The 26,224-nt window shown below is 33.3% G+C and overlaps 1 protein-coding gene across 2 annotated transcripts in view; it reads right to left on the reverse strand.

Annotated features, from left to right (window-relative positions):
* The window catches only part of GBE1 (1,4-alpha-glucan branching enzyme 1), a 281,289-nt gene that overhangs the window by 141,370 nt on the left and 113,695 nt on the right, over positions 1–26,224 (reverse strand). For both annotated transcript variants that reach the window (XM_053903223.1, XM_053903222.1), the window contains exons 4-7: positions 10,633–10,758; positions 9,685–9,820; positions 7,430–7,520; positions 3,750–3,959 (exon numbers count right to left, since the gene is read on the reverse strand). In XM_053903223.1, coding sequence (XP_053759198.1) covers positions 3,750–3,959; positions 7,430–7,520; positions 9,685–9,820; positions 10,633–10,758 — 563 coding nt within the window. The remainder of the gene's footprint in view (positions 1–3,749; positions 3,960–7,429; positions 7,521–9,684; positions 9,821–10,632; positions 10,759–26,224) is intronic.

The raw sequence follows: 26,224 nt of genomic DNA on the forward strand, positions 1-26,224 counted from the left end.
ATGACATATAGATAGGATGAATAAGCATCAGCAACATATCTTTACAGAAGCTGATTCTATATAAGATTAATTTTTTTCAAACAGTAAATATAATTATTTCAAAATTATTACACGTTTTCAAAAAAGAGGCTTAGGCCTTACACAAGCCATGTACCATATTTATATATGCTTTTCCATGGAGTGTAATATTAATCAACAAATCAAAGATAAGCAGGAGAAAAGAACTTGTATTTTAAAATATGTAGCTTCTGATTTTATCTGGGTAAGGAATCAACCCAAAATAACAGGCAGAGTAGCTTTTCCATGGGGAGAGTAATAGGTTTCCATGTGTGTATACATATGTTTAATGAGTTTATAGTCATTAAATGCACTCACGTACAAAGAATATTATTTATACTTATTAAGAATAATATTTTTTTTTATTTTGCAAAACGTGGGTCTTTTTATATTTTCTAATTGACAACAATGACATTATTACTTTCATAATGAAAGGTACATATTTAAAAAAAAAAAATTCTGTTTCAGGGGCACCTGGGTGGCTCAGTCAGTTAAGGATCCGACTTCAGCTCAGGTCATGACCTTACAGTTCTGAGTTCAAGCCCCACATCGGGCTCTGTGCTGACAGCTCAGAGCCTGGAGCCTGCTTCAGATTCTGTGTCTCCCTCTCCCTGCCCTCCCCCGCCTCACATTCTGTCTCTCAAAAATGAATAAACATTAAAAAACTTTAAAAAAATTTTGCCTATTTCAGACAAAACTCTCTACCAGAGAAATACAGCTGAAAAATAATATTTCCACATAGACAAATACTTCAATATATTTTTGAATTTGTCAAGTGGTATGTTCATTGTATGCAGTCAAAACTTGTTATAGATGGGTATTTTAAAACACAGAACTAAAATTCTTTAATGCTTCTGTCCCTTGAATCTATAACTATTCAATCTATATAGTTTAGAGCAGAAATGATGCTGTGTCAGCTTCTAGATCCAGACCATAAGAAATGGCAGCCTGAATGTCATTTGGGAATTCACTATTTTAAGAAAGTCCAAGTAGCTTGTGCAGTGGGCTACAAGAGGCACTGAAGCCCTTTGGCCCACAGCCATGACTGAGCTCCTAGCTGAGAGCCAGCACCAACTGTCAGTCCTGTGAATGAACCATCCTTAAACAAAGTGGATGTTCCACCCTTGAATTAAACCACTCCAATTGACCGGACATGCAGAAAGGAAGAGCATTCCTCTTGATCTATACCCAAATTGCTGGTCTGGAACCATCTCTACACCCAACATGGGGCTCGAGCTCATGACCTGGAAATCAAGAGTCTCATGCTCTACTGGCTGAGCCATCCAGGTGCCCCAACAACTGCTATTATCTGAAGTCACTAAACTTTGAGCTGGTTAAGCAGCAATAAATAACCAAAAGAGCAGGATAAAAATTAAAACATAAATGCTGATTATAAAAAAGGCTTTAGCATTGCAGCAAAGCAATGTTACTGTCACATTGCATATGTTATAACTAATCAGAATAGAAGGAAGAAAATCCTGATAAGTTTCATCAAGCTAATATAAATTTTGTCAATAAAGTTTTTAATCAATTGTATACAGTAGTGAGAAAATAATTCAAAGAGCCCTAGAATCTTTACTATTTTATATATTGAGCAATCTAAGTATTAAAAAATTATTTGTTTAAATTTGGTGATTTAACTTGTTTAAATTGGCTTTGTAGGGTTTTATCTATATTGTATAATGGTGTCATAACCGATAGTATTAACCTATATACAAAATACTAATTCTCTTAAATTGGAAAATGTAGGTACAGTATTGTCAAACAGAACAACATATAGAATAATAAAATGCATTTTACATGGAACTATATTTACAAAGTACTAAGCCTCTACGACATAATGTAGCCAAAAGAATTAGTCATATTAAAAATTATAAGCCAGAATCATGCTATATATTATTTACCAAAAGCAAGCACCTGAGAAAGGTTAATAGTTCCATAACAAAACAAGTATTAAATAAAATGTTAAATATGTCTTAATTTCTATAATAGAAATGTTTCTTAAAAAAGTTATGTAAAATCTCTTTTCTTTAGAAAACTGGATGGCTTTTAATGGACCATGGGAGCTCCAGGTATAGAAAAATACACTATAATAAATATTTTAATAAAATAAATAATCGTTTTTGTAACATTTAAAAAATCCACCTAAAGTTTTTTTCTTTAAAGACATAGTTCTACAGAAGAATTGTGTCATAACACAAAAATTTAACTATTTAATGCATTTCTTTCATAAGGCACAGTTCTATAGTACAGAGTCTACTCATTCATCCAGATATGAACCAGAGAGTACAATTAATTGTATCTCTTGCCCACAAACTATTTTTACAAGATTTTCTCAATAGTGGAGTTATATCACAGAATTAGCATGGGTTCAGTCCTTTTTACTTGTTATACATCCATAGTATGAAAAGCAATGCTCAAAAAGGTGACACAGATACAAAATACCTTTACAAAGGGAATTGTATTAGCCCCCAAACTCTGCTTCCTCTTATAATGAAAAACCTGAGAACCAGAATGATTAATCGATTTGTTCCAGACCAAAACTAGGCCTGGAACCCTGCCACCCGCTTCTACCTCTTGTGTCTTTTCTAATATGTTATGCTCCTTCATCTGGCATGAGTGATTCCTATACAGTTACGAAATACAAAACAATGTATAACATTCAGGAAAGAGCAAAGCAAAACAATTTCCTCCATATGAAAGTCATCTAATTTATGTTGAAAAATTAGAAACCTTCATTTTGTCAAAGTACTTGCTACAGCAAGATACATCCAGATACATAAACATCCAGATACATGTATGTTTATGTATATATAATGCAGCATACAAAAGAAAATTCGTTAAATTCTTTCAAAAATATTTATTATAAAAAGTTAGTTATATGTTGATACTCTGCTACTTTTTATATTCCTGACACCATATTTTCATTATATTTTCACTTATAATCAATAATGGATACAGAGTATTTTTGATATTTTAAAATATTTTGCCCTATTAAGCTATCTAGATTTAATCACCTAAAACACACTTCTGTTTAAACAGTAAAAGAAGTCAGAGATGTGCTTAATCTTAACTGTTTCAACAATAAACTTTAGCTTACCTTTATGTAACATGATGCTAACAATAGAACTTACCAGGTGTAAGTAGAGTTGTTACGCAGAATAAGGAAAATAAAATATGCAGCTAATATAGCTAAAACACTTGGCATCATACCTGATATATTACATACTAATAAATGTTACTTGTTATTAAAGTTATGTTAATTTAGCTGTGATCAGGAATATGGCAATATTATTAAGATAGCAAAATATGAAGTAACATTTTAAAAAATTGCTTATTTTATACAATATGTATTTCTACTAAAAGGAGACTTGCTACAGTTAATTCAACTTCATAAAGTATTATTTTAGATATTAAAGAATTATTCATATAAATCATTTTAAGTGACCATATAACCAATATATTTTAAGTGGCCTAAGATTGGTAAAACTGAAATTTAATGAAACTTACCACAAATACATGGGCTATTCAAAACAAGGAAAGTCTATACATATGGTAAACATTCCTTACATAATTTTTAAAAATCAGCTTAACAAGTTATATACCAGTGAAAGACTACACACACAATGAATTTAGCAATATTCCTTGAAATATTTTTTCAGTAAAAACATTTCCATATTACATGTACCTACCTGGAGTAGATAAACAATCGACTGTCCCAAAGATCATGATTCCCTCTAGGTCCAGAATGAAAATAACAGGAATCTGTCCCATCAAACATATTCAATCCATCTTCTGAATTTTTTGAAGCATGGCTATGCACCACATCTAAGAGGACTGTAATACCCATTGAGTGAGCTGTGTCAACCAGTTCTTTCAGCTCTTCAGGCGTTCCATAACGGCTAAAGGTAAGAATAAAGCAGAAACAAAATCATATCATATTTAAATCAAAGAACCATTTACTGTGTATCATTTGTTTTACCAGTGCAGTACTAGGTACTTTAAATATGAAAACGCACTATGACATAATACTTGGGTACAAGTCAAAGTGGAATAGTATTTCTTAGTAAACAAATTTTAAGGCATTCCATAAAAAATAATTAAAATCCAGCTATTAGACATAGATTCATATCCCAATGAAAATTCACATTTTGAGTTAGTAGGTAATAAATTATTTTTCTTTTAAGTGTTTATTTATCTTTGAGAGACAGAGCATGAGTGAGGGAGGGGCAAAGAGAGAGGGAGACACAGAATCTGAAGCAGGCCCCAGGCTCTGAGCTGTCAGCACAGAGCCTGATGCAGGGCTTGAACCCACAAACCATGAGATCAAGAGCTGAGCTGAAGTCGGATGCTTAACCGACTGAGCCACCCAGGCGCCCCAGTAGGTAGTAAACTCTGTTTCTCTAAACTCAGAGTTTCTGACTTTCTTTTGCAAGGCTATTTTGCCTGGGGAGCATGGTAATCCCTGTTCATAAACCTGGCCATTCCTGTGAGTATGTATGCTTGGAATGGCAGTCTCTTGGAGTATTTCTTTCAATGTCCTTGGTATCTTGAGTGAGGTCATCCCTCTTGTACCTACTTATTCCCAAACTGGAATGCCTTCAGGTGCCAGAAGGCCAAGAGGATGGGCCATGTCTGTCACCACCCAAGCAGAAAACATGGGTAGCTCAAAGGCACACGTTTGTGTTAATAGCAGCTTTCTAGTCTGCATGAAAAAGAAAACAAAAATCACTCCTCTAAGAGGGAAGGCTTTTCTTAACCTATGTAAAATCTCAATATTGGCCTTCCATAGCATCAACTTTACTCTTTAAGTAAATAATCACCCAATCACCCTTGTGATTATTTATTATCTCACTTCCTCACTACATCATATGTCCCTTGAGGGCAGAGGCTCTTACTATCTGGTTTACCATGATGCAGTACAGTGCTTAGTATATCGCAGGTCTCCTGGTAGTCAACTACATTGGGCAGCAAGAACTATCTTTAAAAAATGAAAATGTGATCATTTCATCCTCTACCTGAAGTCATATTTATACTCCCATTGTGCTTAGGATGAAGACTGTGGACATTATCAGGACCTACTGCACTGCCTAATTTGGCTCCTTCCAATAACTTTAGATTTAGGACACTTTACCCCTTTCTCTCCTTATCCCAGCCTTTTTTCTACTCAATGAACAGCGTGTTCAGTAAATAAATAGCCTTAAAATCTCTTTCATTCATTTGTGTTTTCAACAAATACTTATTAAGCCATCTACCATGTGTCACGAAATTGTCTGTGCTCTGAGATTCAGCAGTGAACAAAATAAATATCCCTGCCCTTATGGAATTTATATTCTAGTTTGAGGATTGGAGGACTACAAATAAATAAGCAAAACATGGGGGATGTCAGACAGCATTAACTTCTCTAAAGAAAAAATGAAGCAAAGCCACTGGTGGAAAGGGCAGGTATGCTATTCTAAACAGGGTTATCAGTGAAAGTTTCATGAAGAAGGCAATGTTCAAGGGAAGACCTGAAAGAAGTAAGGAGCAAGGTATGTGAATATCTAAAAGATAGGATGTCCAGACATAAAGGGTATTGGGGACAGAGTTAAGCTAATAAGCTAGGAACACTGGAAGAATAGCAAATAGGCTAGTGTAGCCAGAGTGGAATGATCCAGAAAGAGATGAGCCCCGAGAGTCCACCAAGACCCAGAACACATGGGGTCTTATGGACCAATATAAGGCCTTTGACTTTTGCACTGAAAGAGATAGGGAATCGTTAGTGGGTTTTGAGCAAGAGAGGGACATGATCTGACTTTTATTTTAAAGTGGTTAGTCAGGTCACCATGCAGAAAGTAGCCCATGTATATGGAGGAAAGAAGGCTAGGGAAGGGGTGGAAGAACAAGAGGAAACAGAGTGACAAGTTAAAAGGCTATTGAAATAATCCAGGTTATAGATAATGGCAACTTGGAACAGGATGGCAGCAATTGAAGAAGCCAGATTTAGGATATATTTTGAAGTTACAGGTGGTTAGGTTTTATGATAGCTGAGTATAGGCAGGTACAGAAAGGGAAGAGTCCAATATAATGTAAAGTATATTTAAGGCATAAGAATGGATGAGCCTTGATGAGACCCTCAACGTACATCATACATATACAGAAGAGAATGGAACCAAGGGCTGAACCCTGGGAGGTCCAATATTTAGTGGTCAGAAAAAAGCAAAGCAAATTAAAAAAAAAAAAAAAAAAAAAGCAGCAAAGAGATAGGAAATACACAAACAGGAGAATAATAGTTTCCTAAAAACTAAGGAAAGAAAAATGTCCTAACAAGGTACAAGTAATTAATTGTGCCAAATGCTGACAGTTCAAGTGGGATAATAGCTGATCATTGGACTTAACAGTGTGGAGGTCATCAGTATACTTGACAAAAGCAATTTCAATGAAGAGGAGAAAAGCCTACTCGGAATGAGTTCAAGAAAGGAGAGGAATGAAAGATTTAGAGATCACAAATACAGGTAATTTATTCACTATATTAGAGAATATATAGAGAAACAGGTAAAAGTATCAGTATTTTTTCTCTATGCCAGAAAAACTATCTCCTTATTCCTACTTTACTCCTCCCCCAGTTCACTCTTACTTATGTTTTATATGTCAGTCTCAACATCAGTTCAGATCTAATCTAAACTGATCAGACCCCTCATTCTAGGCTTTTATAGTACCCTGTCATTTTCTTCCTAGCTTTTATTACAGATAGAAATCAGTATGTATGATTATTGGTGTCTATATTAAACCAATATGTATGATTATTGGATTGATGTCTATATGCCACAACAGTGTAAGTTCCATGAGATGGAGACAATGTTGGACATGTTCAGGTCAATACCTCTTCAATTACATAGGACTCTTTGGTGTCTTTCTGCCCAGAGATCCACATTTTTGGATTTAAGCCCAGAAAGAAGGACAATCCTTCTGTGGGCAGTAATATGTCCTACCAAGAGCCTTCTCAGTAATGTTCCTACATGAGCCAATCTCTTTCCAGTAAAGGATGTGAGCTCTGGCAATAATGACTTCCATGAGGCATGATTTTCTGATTAAGACTTGGGCCTCCAAATGCATGACAATTTCAGCACGTTAACTGGATACTTTTTAACAGAAATCATTTCATGAAAAGCAATGTTGAATCATGGCTAGCCACTAAGGCTTGATGAAAAGAGAGTCTATGATTGTAGTTAAAAAAAAAAAAAAAATGATAAACTGTTAACCCCCAAATAGATTACAAAACAATATCACATAAAGTGTAAAAATTACTTTCATTTATTTATTTATTTATTTATTTATTTATTTATTTATTTTTCTCAAATAAAAATGGTTATAATTGAGACTTTCATTTTACCTTGAAGCTGCAAAGAAGCTTGTGATCTGGTAACCAAAACTGGCATAGTAAGCATGCTCCATGATTGCCATCATCTGAATGCAGTTGTATCCTATATAGGCACAGATCAAGTAGAAATTAAAAGCAATATTAAAAAAAAATAAATGAAAAAGAAATTATATATACACACACACACAGCATCTTTGTTCTAAGGACATTAAATTTTACATACGATCATTTACATACAAAGGATTTGATCACTTTGAAAAGTTCTACTTCTTTAACATCTTTGACTTGTCTGACCTTCTAATACGAAATTGGACAGTTAGTTCTTGAGAGTGGTACTCTAGTTATTTGAAATGTCTTCATTTTAACAAGTAATAAATGATATGCAAATATACTCTTAATTTGACTTTAGAATATTAAAGATGGCAATCTACATATGCTAAACTTCAGTTGCACTTATAATATTCACAGTGAAGATTATGAAAGCTAAATAAAAGTAACCAGTTGCATGCCATATACTTTTTATTTTACCTTTTTCTTTATATTTCAATTATTTCTACCATGTAACATAAGATATCCAGTAAATCCATGTTTCCACTAGGCAGCTATTACAAAGCCAGCATTAATTCTTCTACCTATACAATTGCTTCAAAGTTGTATGTGTGCACGAATAGCCACACAGAACCTTAAAAGTATTTACTAATGTGTTTTTTAATATAAGCCAATAATCAAAGAAGAAGAAACTTGTGATTTTTAAAATTACAACTAAATGAAATATTTTTTGCATCTTCAAATTTGGCAAAATTTTCAAATATGATTTGACTGGTTTGAAAGCTACATTTCTCTAATATACATAGAAAATACTCTGTCCTCAAAGGCCAATTAATGTCAATATAGCTTCTCATGTACATATATCAGTACATAATTAATTTTGCAACAACTGCAATGTCACATTCCGAATTAGAGATTCATGGTTAAAGAGTAACATAAACTATACTTCATAATCTGCTGAGAAGTTATTATTCCTGGCTTTTTCATTGTGAAAACAACCTCATTCACTTTATCATATTTCCATCATGACAGAAATATGTGTATAAACTGCTGCTCAGATAGCATAAATCAATTATATATCTTACAACAAAATACAGAGTTTGTAGTTTCTCTATTATAAAATAAAAATCATTCTTATGATCAAGCTCCAACTTATAGTTTTTATTATTAATTTTATGGCATTACTCATTCTTCGATTCATTTATGTTCTGAGTTCCGGGGTATTCAACTTATGCACAACAATGAGAAGAAGAGAATCCTTGTTCTGTCCAACTTTTTGCAAGATCTGGGTCATAAACAATGTACTACAGTATGAAATGGCAGCACATCTCAAATATAACAATTTAAATATAATATCTATTAAATATAATTAATATTAAATTATTCATACATTTAATTAATTTGGGTTTCACGAATTTGACTTCACTATCACAGACAATTAACAGCAATGTACAACTAAAAACTTTAACAGTGAGTTGCAAACCTTTCTTCTAGCCAAAGTTTAGACTGCCTACCAGAAGCAGAATAATTAAATGTACTTTATCTTCCTGCCTAGCTGTTGGAGCAGGTGCTAATATGCTGTGAAATGATAAAAAGTCATTACCTATAAAAAGAAAAATAACAAATTTAAAGCATACTGAATCAATAATTCAGCAGTACACTATTAACTCTCCTGGCTGTTCCCATGAAGACAAGAATCTATGTCATTACAGTCCAACATACAAACATCTAGAACGATGTATCTCAGAAAGATGTACCATAAATATCTGTCAAGTAAGTCATCCTGACTGGAGCTATATATACCTAGATTCTGATACAAAATGAGTTCCAGTAACCTTAAAAAAAAATATATGATTTTTTTCCCCTAAAAGACTAAAATGAACATGCTATAATCAATGACCACTTAAATTGATAAAAGTTCTCTCCTGTAGAAAAGTAATTATGCTTACATATTTATCTACAATTTGGAAGCCATCAGTTCACATTACTTAAAATTGAAATTGGAATAATATCTTGAATTCTTACACTCTATCTTATTCCATTTCTCTTTTCTATGCTATCACTATTACAGGGCAATTTGAGAAGCCTAAAATAAAATGCATTTCTATTACATATTTAATCTCTTAACACAAAAAAAGAGACACTTGTAATTAGCTTTTCTAATAAGAGAACAGACTCATTAAAATTTTATCTGAATAAAAATCACAGTTATTACTTACCAAGGTCTTTGATTCTTGGTAGTACATTGTATGTAAAATGTTTATAAGAAGCTATTTTTCCTTCATAGGAAGAAATTCCCACATGAGATTCATAAATTCTTACACCTCTTGGCTTCTTTGGTCTGGAATGCTTAAACTACAGAATATAAAATTACATAAAGAATTAGATCAGAAATGCAGGTATGATACTATCTGATTTAGCATGTTAAATGGAATGGTGAATCAACTCAGTCAAACAGTTTGGAACTGTTTTTGCATATAAAAGGCATTTGGCTACATCCATTAAATTTTTCTCTTAAAAGTAAATTCCTTTTTAGAACCATATTAGTGGATCTGTTTGAAAAGAGTAATCATGCAATGGCTTATACCTTATCATTGAGCCTTAAAGAAAACATAAGAGCTTAAAATGCATACATAATTATCAAATGCAAAGCATTTATCAACATGCTCCAATAACTTAAAAGACAGAGATGTGAGTTCAAACATACATAGAAACCTTGAAAATAACCCTAAATAATATATTCATGAGGTATCTTCCCTATTCCTTGTTCCTAAGGACATTGATCCTGCTTCTAACTCATGACAATGAGAAATATTACCTCACTGAAGATTCCATGATGAAACAGAAATTGTGGTTTAAAAAAAAAAAAAAAAAAAAAAAAAAAAAAGCAGTATCCCATACAGGTCAGTATGTAGAGATTTAGTTTTCTTTTTCCCTCCTCCTAACCTCAGTAACACATGATAAAACAAGAACTCACTACTATATTTTACTGGCTACAGATGATGGACTCTGATAATGTGTAGAGCATATCGGGTACACTATGATGTAAAATATAAAACTGGCAGAGAAGAGAGAAGTTGAACATTACTATAAAAGGTATAAAAATAAAAATTAATTTTCCTAGAAATATTGGAACAAGCATGTATTTAAAGATTTGTTGTTCTCACTTTATATGGGTGTTCTGGATCCCAGTGTATCCAATCATAATTCACATTTTCACCTTCACGAGTCACATACTTCGCCCATGGTGAAATACGATACAAGATCTCTCCACTTTTACTCCTAATAACTACCTAAAAAGAGAATGAGACGTTATTGCTTTAAAATACTTCGAAAGCTCTAAGATAATGCCTAAGTTTATGAGCACTGCTACAATTAAGAAAAGGAAGAATGATCTTAAGAATCTAAACTACCACACTGATGTGTGGCCTTAAAAATGTTTAAATTCCATGGAGTTTACTTTCTCATCTCATCTGTTATAGTATATGATTATTTAAGTAGATTCCAACTTAAATATTTTATGATTCTCTGGCAACTGCCAACATTGCCAACCAACCATTAGAGTGCTTAATTAAAGTAAACATAAAATAGATAGTAAAAAAAAACCAAGAATATTATTTGGAAGCTACTGTCAATAAATTAATCAACAAGAAGAAATAATCTTACTGTATTAAAAAAAAAGTAATGAGCTATATTGCCATCTCTTGCATTTCTTTTTCATAGCAATCATAACATTTTCAAGAAGCTAAAGGAGAAAAATGGATTTTGATTAGCATTTGTATTGTGCACAGGCACATATACATACACACATACATACATACATACATACATATATACATACACACAGATACCACCCTGCAAATATTTTCCACCATTTTCAACTTCCTCTGCACCCTATTCCAAGTATGCTTTACCATATTAAACCAATAATTTCCCCCTTTAAACATCCATTCCTATATTTGCCAATAGAATCACTATTATTATCACTAATAAAAAAATCAATAAAATGCAAATCCACCCTTTTAGAGAGGATACTAAATAAAGGACCTTGAATTGATCGACAAGGTTAGATAATAAAGTGAGTCACATGAGCAGAGCTTCCAAGTGAATGAAATGGTACCTTTTTAAGAAAGTTTTTTAATTAAACCTTCTAAAAGATGGTATACGATGATGAAAATTGTTCAGATTAGGAGCTATACCATTAGCATTGAGAGAGAATATATTCTTCAGTCTCCTTTAATAGTAAAAAGTCTAGTGTGCATAATTATTAGAAATTAAATATTTGTATAATACTTTACAGTTTAGAAAGGACTTTCATCATCATATCTTACTAGATTCTAGAGAAACTTTATAACCTAAATATTACATGAGATTGAATTGCCAAAAGTCCCAAAGTCACCAAGTAGCAGAGCCAAAGCTGAACACAGAGCCTCTGATACTCACTTCCTTACTCTTAACAGGTAACCACTGCACTTCCTACAGATACTAAAAAATAAATAAATAATAAATCTTGATTTATGATGGAGGGGGCAGGTTAGTGGTGAAAAGGAATATCTAACTTAGACGAACAAAATTCTTTCTCCTTCATTATTATTATATCCACTGATTGAACCCAATGACAGCCAAATATTTCTATCATTCAAATCATTATCACCAAAAAATGAATAGGATTAATCCACTTCAGTAGTAGTTCATCCCAAAAAAATATGTCCCTTGAGCCACATGAATTTCTGGTATAATATATAATAGTAATATGTTTAAAGCATATTACTTTTTTCTCACTCATCAACTGAGTACAAGCTATGGGAAAGTAAAATATTAGAAATCGGTTTTCAATAAATAGCACTTTGCCTAATCCACCCATCTATCTTTTCTCTCTTTTGGAAAATGGCTCCACAGTCCCTGCAAAGGACGATCATGAACACACAATTATTTGTAAAAGTATCTGTTGGCAGAGAGAATGTTTGAAACTTTAAGTAGCTGACATCAAGAATCTCCTCATGCAAAATACAATTTTCATTCTTTAGAACACTGCTTGTACACATGTCTTTAGACAACATCATTAGAACATTGCTTGTACACATGCCTTCAGAGGCTACTGTGTGATGTATGTTGAAAGGAACAGTCCTCTATGGGTCTCTAATATTCCTACATATTTTGCTGGGTAGGCCAAGAATACAAGGCCCTGACAGTTATTGACAAAAGCCATTTCTCAGAGTTGTGTTTGTAGCATGCTACCCTGAGGAATGAGATAATGTCTGCCTTGAAGATACAGAATAGGCTTGCTTATTGCTTGCTATAAAAGAATGGATTCCCCAAGATGAATGTTCCTGAGCTATGATGCAAACCAACTGTGTCAGCAGCATCCATCTGGACCGTGTGGTGTCACCCATGGGATTTGAAAACAAAGATAACCAATGCAAATATGATGCTCATACTGTTTACTCTGCTGTGACTAATAAAATCATTTGTCTCTGACCCAGGAGTCCTGTGCATTCTGCCAGGTTCCATAAAATAATAACAAGTAATAAGCTTGTAGGTAGGGTAAAATCAAACTCTACACCTGACAAAGGATTATTTAATCATTCACTGAGTGACCTCAATATCCTTGTTTCCAAAAGTTCTATTTCTTCCCTCACTAATAGTCTATTAGTATTGTTACTTAGGGTAGAAAATTTTAAATATCCAATTGCCTCTTTCCTTTTCAGCAACAGAATTATAACCCAGGTACTTCAATGACATGTAAAGCAAAGCTTGTCATCAAATCTGAAACACTTATCTGTGATCATTATGTAAAAGGTAAGTAAAATCTCTTCTTTAGGCCCCTGATTTGGAGGCTTCTTTCTTACAATACTTCAGTTTTTCCTAAGCACTCACCTGTAGAAGCCACCTCACCTTGTTTTTTTTATTTTTTTTTCATTTGCTGTCCTTAAATTGTTGTGGTAATCAGCTAAGAGTATTATAAGAAATCTAAATAAATCTAACTTGAGAGAAGTTCCAACGAATAAGGAATATAATCTTTCTGAACTAAGTTTTGCACACATTTGGGGAGGTGCAATACCTAGATTTTGGCTCTCATGAGTTCAGATTCAGATAAAAGGATTTTTAGATGATGAGATAAGATTTTACATCACTTAATTTATAACCTCAAAATAGCATATGGTATATAGCAAACTGAAAAGAGATAGCCAGATTGATCTTTCAAGGATAATAAGTCTAACAGCTGAAGTATAAGAATTCTCTTGAGACTATCAAATTAAAAGGCTTATACACTGCTAGTATAAGTGTAAAACAGTATAAAAGCTCTGAGGAGCAATTTGGCAATATGCCTAAAAAATTTTTTCAAAAATTCTCAATGACTCAGCAATTCTAATTATAGAACTTTGCCATGGAAGTAATCAGAGATGTGTCCAAAGAACTATATCCTTGTCTACTGACCTTCATGTTACTTTTATTGGCAAAAAGAGTGAATGACTGAAGAATGTATAGCTGTAAAAACTGTAGCAATGAATTATATTGAAGGTTGTAAGAATATTCTTTCAAGTTATGAAAAAAAATGGGCTGCATCTTCCAAATGTAAATGCATACAAACCCATGGACTGAAGTATTTAAACAAATAGAAAAAAAAATATTTAGATAGTTGGCTATGGATAGATTATTAGCAGCTTTTGTTAGCAGTTTCTATATATTACTTCATTTCATTTATATAACTTTGTTGATCAGAAACAAATAAGGACTGTCAATACATTTATACAGCTGCATATACATTTGTAGAGCTGTGCTAGTCAAGTTGCATATTATGTACCTTAAATATATTGACAGTGTCAGAAATAAAACTCCAAAAATATATCAAATTACTTTAAAGGAATATGCTAATGAAGATAATATTGTGATGAAGTTTTTATAGGGCAAATAGATACTTTTAAAAATTATAACATTTTCTTAGATTATAAAATATTAGCAGGCTCATTTTTTAATAAGCCAAATTATCTCTTTGACTTATGGGAAGCTGCCATCAAAAGATGTTACTAAACAAACAAGTGTATAAAAGAAACCTCTACCTGTGCAAAAGCCAAATTGACTTACTGACTATATGCAGTCAAATTTTATTTATAAAATGTCATTTAGAACTGACATAAACAATGTAAGGAAGTTTGGTAAAATAGAAAAGATCTTTAAAAAAAAATGTCGGGCACCTGGGTGGCTCAGTCGGTTAAGCACCCGACTTCAGCTCAGGTCATGATCTCGCAGTCCGTGAGTTCGAGCCCCAGGTCCGGCTCTGTGCTGACAGCTCAGAGCCTGGAGCCTGTTTCACATTCTGTGTCTCCCTCTCTCTCTGATTCTCCCCCGTTCATGCTCTGTCTCTCTCTGTCTCAAAAATAAATAAACGTTAAAAAATAAAAATAAAAAAAAATTTAAAAAAATGTGTGTGTGTGTGTGTGTGTGTGTGTGTGTGTGTGTGTGTGTTCATTCATTCTAGGAGTATCTGTTGAAATGCTTCTTGCCAGAGAATAATGTTCCTATGGACTGAAGAATTACTGACATAACATGCTCCTCAGGTGGTCAACAATTGCTTATAAAAACAGTGGAAGTGTTAGCATACTCTGGAGAATGGTATTGAATGTAACTCTGGGTTTCGTGAATGAATGTGTTGAAGACCAAGAGAAAAGACAGACATGTTGAATATTATAATTCAATTTGCCCAAATTATACTACTAAAATTACAACTATGTGATACATGGTAAACTTTTCCTTAAAAAAAAAAAGTGTACAAGGAGGATTAATTTAAAAGATATTTATAAAAATAACCATTTAGTGGGGCACCTGGGTGGCTCAGTTGATTAAATGTCTGACTCTTGTCATTGGCTTAGGTCATGATCTCACACTTCATAAGTTCAAGCCCTGTGTCGTTCTCTGCGCTGACCGTGCAAAAACCTGCTTAGTATTCTGTCCCTCCCTCTCTCTACCCTGCCCCCTCTCCTGCTCTCTTTTGCTCTCTCTTGCTCTCTCAATATAAGTAAATAAAAACTTTAAAAAAATAACTATTTAATGGGGTACAGGTTAAATAACCAAGCAAATTTACAAAGCAATGTTGTCTTCACTTTTAAATTATCTCTAATTTATAGAACATCTAAATTAATACTATATATAAAAATATATAAATATAATAAAATATATTGATATATTATATATTATGTTATGTATTAATATATATGGAAATGTATATTATTATAGTCATACCAATGTGCAATGCTGAATATCAGTATTCTGTCTGCATGTGTTTAAAATGTTACTCAAATATATATATATGTATATATAAATACATATAGTTGTACAGAGAAAGAAAATGTACATACATAGAAAATATATTGCAATTTATTCTTAAGTAATTTTTAGAAGTGTATGGAATAAAAATAAAAAAGACATTTTTAGAAAAGGTAATCACCATTCATAATTAAGTAGGAAAATAAGTGATATTCCAGAGAAGAATGTGATGATTCTATCAGTGAGCAGAATCCTGAGGAAATGTTTTAATGTATACAAATAATATAGTATAAATATATATCATCTTGGGGCGCCTGGGTGGCTCAGTCGGTTAAGCGGCCAACTCCGGCTCAGGTCATGATCTCGCGGTCTGTGAGTTCGAGCCCCGCGTCGGGCTCTGTGCTGACAGCTCAGAGCCTGGAGCCTGTTTCAGATTCTGTGTCTCCCTCTCTCTGACCCTCCCCCATTCATGCTCTGTCTCTCTCTGTCTCAAAAATAAATAAACATTAAAAAATATATAAATAAATTAATAAATAAATAAATATCATCTTAAACACATAGAATTATTAAAACTTTAAAATAGCTGAATATATTTTCAAAAGCAGCTTCTACATCTCATTTTAATTCAACAAAAATTTTACTAATCATTGTTGAAAAATGATGTAGGAGTATACATTTTTTTTTTTTCAGTTTTGTTTGTTCTTCCTGCTTGGATCAGTTTTAAGATTCACCAAGATTATATAAGAATGAATCACTTTGCCATTTTGGGAGGTTCAAAAATAGCCCCTCAAAAGATGTTCACAGCCTACGCTCTGGAATCTGTGAATGATACCTTATGTGGCAAAAAAAAACAACCCAAAACAAACAAACAAACAAACAAACAAACAAAAAAATAGGATCTTTTCAGATATGATAAAACGATCTTAAAATGGAGACATTAACCAGATTATCCAAGAAAGAAATCACATTTATCATTATAAGTGGGAAACAGGGATATCTACGAATAGACAGAAGAGAAAAAAGCAATGTGACCAAGGAGGCAGAGACTGGGGTGTTGTAGACACTAGCCAAACAGTGCCAACAGCCACGAAAAGCTGGAAGTGACAAGGAAGAAAGTCTCCCCAAGAGCCTCCAGAGGGAGTGTGGCCATTCCAACACCCTGATTTCAGACCAATGATGCTGACTTTGAACTTTTGGCTTCCAAAATTGTGAAAGAAGAAATTTCTACTATTTAAAGCCACCAACTTTGTTCAGCAGCCACAGGAAACTAAATTAGGAAGAAAACATTAGAAGCAATCACAGTTTAAGAATAAAATGGAATGTATTTAAATTTAGCTAAGCTTTGTCAGTGCTAGAAAGAGTTAAAAGATGAAGTTATTTTAATGAATAGTCTAAATAACACATTTTATCTTATTAACTGCTTACTCCCAAAAAATATACCAATGCATTTCAGTAACCTTCACTAAATGAGGTTTAGTCTCCTTGACAATTCCCAGGAAAAGTAAACTCCTTCAGAATAACTGCTGTTGAGTTTCAGAACTGATAGGAGCCCACAAAAAAAAAAAAAAAAAAAAGTAAAATTTTAATACACAGTTTTTATTTCTAGTCTACTCCCATGTAATTGTATTCAGAGATTGAATAAAAAGAACTATTCTACATGATGGAAATAAAAGCTCTGAATTCACCACAAGCAAAGGCTACAGAGCTATTTTTTCTACCTTGTATCTGATATATTTGCTTCATTAAACAGAGATGAGACTATTTCAATAATCAGTTGCCAGTAATAATAAAAATATTTATTGAAGAAATTGCATTCTGAATTTTCAATTAGGGATCTTAGAAACACTACCTGATATTAAACGTATTTCATTGTGAATTTTGAGTTTATATTTCAATTAATTGAGGGAAAAAAGAAGATATCAATAAAAGTATCAAGGTAGTTTTCCATTTATAATAAACCTGTAATATGCAACTATTTTATAGATGAACCTTCATAAAATTACATATATTTGATTGGTAAAATTATACAAATCAGGGTTATATATGAGCTATAACTGACATTACCATTGTTTATAAACTGAGACCACTATGGGTACCAAATAAACATTAACTTTGTTATTTGAATTTTTAAAAAGATCTTGTTAATTTTATCTGAATATTAAAGTTCATACATGTTAGATATCTCCATTTTTTGTTTGATAATTTATATCATAACTTTATTTAATCAAACAACCTTACATAAGCCATGTGCATACACGATCATCATAAAAATTTATCACATCCTAAAAGACACATGCACATTGAAAGTGAGGGTGTGGAGAAACATTTATGAGGCAAATGGATGTGAAAAGAAAGCTAGAGTAGCAGTACTTACATCAGACAAATACACTTTATTTTTTTGATGTTTTTTAAGTTTATTTATTTTGAGACAGAGACAGAGACAGCATTAGTGGGGGAGGCAAAGAGAGAGGAAGAGAGAGAATCTTAAGAAGGCTCTGCGTATCAGCGCAGAGCCCAAAGAGGGGCTCAAACTCATGAAACCGTGAGATCATGACCTGATCTGAAACCAAGAGTCGAACATTTAGCCGACTGAGTCATCTAGGTGGCACTCTTTTTTTTTTTTCTTTTTCAAAATAGACTTTAAAACAAAGATTGTCACAAGAGACAAAAAGGACACTCACATATACAATTTAAGAAACAAAACAAATGAACGAAGAAAGAGAGACAAACAAAGAAACAGACTCTTGACTACAGAGAACAAACTGATAGTTACCAGAGAGGCTGGTGAGAGATTGGGTAAAATAGGTGAAGGGAATTAAGTGTACTCTCATTTTTATGAGCACTGAGTAATATATGGAACTGCTGAATCACTGTAGTGTCCACCAGACACTTGTATAACACAGTATGTCAACTACACCGGAACTGAAATTTAAAAAAAAATAATAACTGAAAAAAATTATCATATCTTTTGATGCACTTTATATCCACATTGTTCAGAGACTGAGGTAAATGGAAAAGAGATTAAATGATTAGATTAAGTCTCGGGCTCTTATGTTATGCAGTATGAGACAATATACAAAAGACAAAAACAAAACAAAACAAAACAAAAAAAAAACAACTGTGATATCCTTCCAAGTAGCTGTACTAAGAAAAAACAGAAATCAGTTGAATTTTGAAAGCAATAACCTACTGTTTAATTTTCATTGACTCTCATTATTTTAGCTTTGTGTGGATTTTGTTATCTTAAAATAATGCATTACAATTCATTTTGTTTTCTTTCATAAGAAACAAGAAATCTTTCCAATGTGGAATCCAGTAACAATGCTTGAGTAGAAACAGTTAAAGTATTTCTGTCAAAAAATGAAGCCACTATTAAAAAAAATGTTTTTAAAAGAAAAGATTAAACATACTAGCTATGGAAAATAAATCTGTAAACTGACACAAAGTAGCATCTGATCAAATTATATCAAACTTTGACATCAATGACACCAATGTACAGAACAAAAAGAGACTATAGTCAAGGCATAACACTAATAGCTACTTTGCTCCTGATTTAGCACCAGCTGTAGAATGACAGAGATATAAACATCCATTTCTGTAATACTTTCACATGGGAGAGAAAAGACCTCAGAATTTTATAAAAAAAGAAATACATGAAGATCAGTAGTTGCTCCTTATAAAAGCAGGTTTTTATTTAGAATGATTTTTAAAGGGACAGATTCTGCTGTACTTAAAACAAGGAGTATTACTCCCAAAGGTTTCCACCCCAGATCCCCAACCTTCTAGTCTAGTTAAGAAGTATTACAACCATAATATTTTTTCTGTCTCTGCCTTTGACTGAGGCAAATCTTTAAAGAAATAAAGAAACAACGAAGTAGAACTGATAAAGTGTTCGCTTCATTTCAAGTACATTACCTGAACAAAAACCTTATAAAGTGAGGTCACTATAAAAAGACAAAATCCAAAGGGATTATGCGAGATTTAGGAAGCAGGCATTGAAAAGGATACCCCTGAGCAAGTGAGAATAACTACTCCTAAGTGAAAAGAATAGGAACAATGCTGAAATGTTGTAATCGGGTAAAGATTGATTAAGTGTCTTAGACTAGAAAACAAATGAATTACACATGATATAAAAATATAGGATTTAAACTTCCAAGATATTGAAAGATCAATAGAGTAATAAAAGAAAAAAGCTATGAAAAGGGGAAAAAATCAGTGAGTTTTCATTACTGAAAAAGTGTGCTTCAAAGAGACTCATCCATGTGCAGTGAAGGCTAGAATTCTATTAAGTAAACAGAGTTATAATCTGGTATAATGCCAATAGAAAAAAATCTGAGAAGTATTTTCAGAAGTGCTAGGATAGGGCAGGGTACTATCATAAGATGAGTTAAAGTTCTCTTTAAAAATATAAGTATAATTACAAAAGTCTATATGGTAATAAACTGAATCATTTGAAAGAAAATATGATTCTTAAGCCATCACATGAAGTGCTATTGCAATGAGGTAAACTATAAAGTGTGGGAGGAAAAGAAATAATTCAGTCTCTAGAAGGTATGTACAGAAATTCCAGAAATATAGATATCTCTGGATAGATATAAAGTTCATAATAGATGATAGATATACATAGATAGATAGATATACAGATAGATATGAAGTTCATAATGGTAAAAATTATAAGATTTGAGAAAACATACAATTATATATTTAATACATATTGAGACAAATATCTCCCAGAATGTAATTGATAACTACTAAGAAAACAGTTAATGATGAAAATAATTCTTCCTGAATATTTAACATTCTTTATATGCTAAGCTATCATAATAGAGATTACAACATTAACAGTCTTTTCTCTCTTTTCACCCACAGAAGACATGTATTTTCCTAGGTACACATGCTATCAGGGGAAGAACAACAAATAAGTATGTATAAATATTGATAAGGAAATAAGTATACCCATCAAGAAATGAGAAAGCAATCAAACAGATGATTTAAATGGGGGAATAGAAAACTACACGTGAAATGGAACTCAAGATAAACACTTGGATAATTTCTTGTCAGCCGATTTTATAGCATTTTTAAAGTTTTTATTTCAATTCCAGTTAGTTAACGCACAGTGTAATACTAGTTTCAGGTGTACAATAGTGATTCAACAATTCCATACATCACCCAGTGCTCATCTCAACAAGTGTACTTCTTAATCCCCATCACCTACATAAGCCATCCCCCCAAACGCTTCCATTCTGGTAACCATCAGTTTGCTCTCTATAGTTGAGTCTGTTTCTTGGTTTCTCTCTCTCTCTCTCTCTCTCTCTCTCTGTCTGTCTCTGTCTCTGTCTCTGTCTCTGTCTTTAATTTTTATTTAATTTCTAGTTAGTTAACATACAGCGCTATATTGGTTTTAGGAGTAGAATTCAGTGATTCATCACTTACATACAAGACCCAGTGCTCACCATAACAACTATCCTCCTTACTACCCATCACCCATCTAGTACATCCTCTACTTACCTCCCTCTGTATTAGTTTGTTTCCTTCTTTCTTTTTCTCCCCCTTCCCATATGTTCATCGATTTTATTTCTTCAATTTTACTGAGTGAAATCATGTGGATTTGTTTTTCTCTGACGGACTTATTTCACTTAGAATTACACTCTCTAGCTCTATCCATGTTGTTGCAAATGGCAAGATTTCATTCATTCATTTTTTGTGGCTTAATAGTATTGTTTTGTTTACATATACCACTTCTTCTTTACCAATTCAGCAGTCGATGGACACTTGGGCTGCTTCCATATCTTGGTTATGGTAAATAATGCTGCAATAGACATTGGGGTGAATGTATCCCTTTGAATTAGGGTTTTTGTATATCTTTCGGTAATTGCTGAATAGGGTAGTTCTATTTTTAACTTTTGGGGGCACCCCCATATACTCTTTTCCACAGTGGCTAGACCAGTTTGCATTCTACCAACAGTTTAAGAGGGTTCCTTTTTCTCCACATCCTCGTCAACACTTGTTGTTTCTTGTGCTTTTCATGTTAGCCATTCTGACAAGTGTGAGGTGACATCACACTGTAGTTTTGATTTGCATTTTCCTGATGATGAGTGATGATGAACATCTTTTCCTGTGTTTGTTGACCATCTGGGTGTGTCTTCTTTGGAGAAATGTCTGTTCATGGCTTCTGCCCATTTTTTCATTGGATTGTTTTTTGGGTGTTGAGCTCTGTAAGTTCTTTACATGTTTTGGATACTAACCCTTTATCGGATATGTCATTTGCAAATATCTTCTCCCATTCTGTAGGTTGTCTTTTAGTTTTGTTGACTGTTTCCTTTGCTGTGCAGAAGCTTTTTATTTTGATATAGTCCCACTGGTTTAATTTTGCTTTTATTTCCCTTGTCTCAGGGGACCTATCTAGGAAAAAGTTGCTATGGCTGATGTCAGAGAAGTGACTGCCTGTGCTCTCTTCAAGGATTTTTATGGTTTCAGATCTCACAGCTAGATCTTTAATCCATTTTGAATTATTTAAGTGTATGGTGTAAGAAAATGGCCCAGTTTGATTTTTTGCATGTAGCTGTCCAATTTTCCCCATATCATTTATTGAAGAGACTGTGTTTTTCCCATTGGATATTCTTTCCTGCTTCATTGAAGATTAATTGGCCATATAATTGTGGGATCATTTCTGGGCTCCCCATTCTGTTCTTTTGGTCTCCGTGTCTATTTTTGTGCCATTAGCATAATGTCTTGATTACTGCCACTTTGTAATATAACTTACAGTCTGGAATTGTCATACCCCCAGTTTTGTTTTTCTTTTTCAAGATTACTTTGGCTATTCGAGCTCTTTTGTGGTTCCACACAAATTTTAGGATTTTTCAGTCCAGTTCTATGAAAAATGCTGTTGGTATAATGGATTGCATTATATACATAGATTCCTTTGGGTAGTACAGACATTTAGAAAAATTTTGTTTTCATAATCCATGATCATGGACTATCTTTCCATTTGTTTGTGTCATCTTCCATTTCTTTCATCAATGCTTTATAGTTTTCGGAGTACAGGTCTTTTACTTCCTTTGTTAAGTTTATTATGAGGTATTTTATTATTTTTTGTATAACTGTAAATGGGATTATTTTCTTAATTTCCCTCTCTGCTGCTTCATTACTGTGTATAGAAAAGCAACAGAATAGGGGCCCCTGAGTGGCTCAGTTGGTTGAGCATCCGACTTTAGCTCAGGTCATGATCTCGTGGTCTGTGAATTTGAGCCCCGCATCAGGCTCTGTGCTGACAGCTCAGAGCCTGGAGCCTGCTTTGGATTCTGTGTCTCCCTCTCTCTCTGCCCCTCCCCTTCCCTCAATCTCTGTCTCTCTCTCTCTCCCGAAAAAAGAAAAAAAAAAAAATTACAAAAAAAAAAAATAATAATGAAATGCAATGGATTTCTGTAGATTGGTTTTGTGTCCTGCAAGTTTACTGTAGTTTTTTGGTGGAGTCTTTTCACATAGAGTCTCATGTCATCGGCAAATAGTGAAAGTTCTACTTTTCCCTACTGATTTGGATGTCTTTTTTTTTGTTGTCTGATTGCCATGGGTAGGACTTCCAGCACTATGCTGAATAAAGTGGTGAGAGTAGACATCCTGTCTTGTTCCTGACCTTAAAGGAAAACTCTCAATTTTTCCCCATCAAGGTTGATGTTAGCTGTGGGATTTTCAGATATATACCTTTACCTTGTTGAGGTATGTTCCCTCTAAACCATTTATGAAGGGTTTTTATCCTGAATGACTATTGTACTTTGTCAAATGCTTTTTCTGTGTCTATTGAAGTGATCATATGGTTCTTATCCTTTCTCTTATTGATGTGATATATCACATTGATTGATTTGCACTTACAACGTTTTGTAGGTCATATAATAAGGCAAAGTATCAAAGCAAAGGTGGTAACAGTAACGATGGGAAGAAGGAGTGGTGAATAATAGGAGTCTTCACAATAGAGCTACTTATATTAAACCTTAGTAGTTCAGGTGTATTTAAATTATTAAACATAGATACTCCCATGTTATGTAGAAAAGACAGGCACAGGGAAGCAAACAAGCCTTGATCTCCAAGTTCTCTTAAGAAGGAGACAAGAGCTCTGGAGAAGCAGGAAACTTCTTTGGCAGCGTAGTCTATAAGGCATAGTTTAGAGAATTGCCCATCTCACATTTTGAGTGAGGCTCAGAGAATATACATGTAGTAAGATACAATGACCTATATTTGAGTATTTAAAAAAATTATCTATCTATCTATCTATCTATCTATCTATCTATCTATCTATCTATCTATATCTGTCCATGAGACTTTTTTTCCCAGTCAGAGCACACTGAGTCACGTGGAGAAATTTATAGTTACTAGCATATTAGCATAGGTAAAGATGAACAGACTGCAGAGTAAAGAAACCAAACAAACAAACAAAAAAAAACAACAAAGAAACAAAACAAACAAAAAAAATCCCACATTAAATTGAAGAGAATTAAACATAAATGTTGACACTTAACATATATTTGACTGTGCTGCTCAATAAAATAACTTACTTTAAAGGTAAATATTTAAATCATAAAAAGATTATATAGTATGTGCTTTACCATGAGAAAAAGGTTATGTCCTGTAGGCATACCTATATTCACTAATATTTGAAGGCATACTCTGCCAACGTGCAAATACTTCTATTAAATATAACCAAAAATAATACCTACCTTAATAGTCATAAAATGCAATTTCCTTCCTTTTTCTGGCACAGCATTAAGGGATCAAATACTAAATAAAAGCCCTATAAAAAAAACTGATGCCTACATAATTTAGAGGACAAAAGCATGAACTACTTTTATTAAAAAAAAAAAAATACTCCTAAGGAAAAATGACAGTGTTCAATTCCCCAGACTTTATAATCATATTTAAAATCTAGTATGCCCAGATTGAAGGACAAGAGAAGGTTATAAGTGTAAGATATTTCACAGTACTTGGATATAAGGAAAAGAAAGTCTGCTAATGCATTTAAAGTATTTCTAGAATTAGTGTTGACATAAAGAAAGCAATCAGGCAACAGATATTTATGGACAGTCTGATTTTCTAAATACCTGTGTGATTCACCTTTATAAGCACTAAAACTGAAAGAGGAAAATAATATATATATTTTTAAAGGTAGCTCTCTAAAATGTATTATACATTCCCTTGTGGCTTTAACAGAGGGAATTAAACACTTGTTGAAATTGATTTGTATATGCTGAACTGTGACATGTTTGAAATATGAACATTTTCCTCCTGAATTCAGTAAAGAGAATATTAGACTTTTTTATATGTGTCTTTGGCAGCAGTTTTCAACCCTGGATGTGCAATGAGGACTACCTGAGGAACATTTTAACATAAAGATGACTGAGCCCTATTTATATCCAGTTACCACCACCACTACCTGTCGCCCTTGATTCTGATTCTGTGGTCTGCAGTCTCATGCCTTAGCAGATAAAAGCCAGACCTGAGAAAGCAAAAAATAAAGTGGATACAAGAACCAGTGTCCCACTGATGAAAGGACAGGTTTTTATTCAAAAACCGAAGGAAAGGAGAAGGGGAGGAAGGAAAACTCACATTAGAGTTATATGGAACGGATTCTCTAAACCTTGATAGTAACGAATACCTTTTACAGATGATAAAATATATTTTGCAATGAAATTTGTCTCAATCTCTATTTTTTAAAAAAAAATTAATGTTTTTATTTATTTTTGAGAGACAGAGAGACAGAGAGACAGAGCACAAGCAGGGGAGGGGCAGAGAGAGAGAGTGAGAGAGACAGAAACTGAAGCAGGCTCCAGGCTCTGAGCTGTCAGCACAGAGCCTGACACAGGGCTCGAACTCATGAACTGTGACATCATGACCTGAGCTGAAGTCGGACACTCACCGACTGAGCCACCCAGGCGCCCCTCAATCTCTCCTTTAAATTTCTAATTTATTTCTTATTCAGTACTAATTTATAATGTTTTCTCATTCTTCATAGTCCAGTCTCCCTACTAGTTTCTTATTCTTATTTTGTAAACTTAATCTCACTTCAATTACTAAAGGCATCCATGCCGGCTCAAAATTTATTCATTTGTGGTCCTGAGAATGTCTATGAATGTCTTCATACCATCTACTTTTCCTATGTTTTCCACTGTAGCTAGGAATGGCTTTATTAAAGGGTATGGTGAACCTACTCAAGTTTCTGATCTTATCCTATAGTTGTTACCCATTATTTAAAATATTTCACAATTTCTCTACCATGTATCCACACAAATCATTTTTGCAAAACAAAATTTATCATTGCTACTTTAAATGTCATTAGTAAAATTGGGTGATTGTCTTTTCAACACTATTTTCTTGGGAATTCTATTTATGATTTTTTTTTTTTTAAGTTGTAGCAGATATTAGCTCTTCAGTCAGTCAAACCCCTTTCTGACATTCCTTCCTGTAACACAGAGGATGTGAAGCTTAAAAATCACATTTTCCACA

The sequence above is a fragment of the Panthera pardus genome, unplaced genomic scaffold (assembly GCF_024362965.1).
Source record: "Panthera pardus isolate Hobbes unplaced genomic scaffold, ASM2436296v1 HiC_scaffold_16, whole genome shotgun sequence".
In the NCBI taxonomy this organism is placed as follows: domain Eukaryota; kingdom Metazoa; phylum Chordata; class Mammalia; order Carnivora; family Felidae; genus Panthera; species Panthera pardus.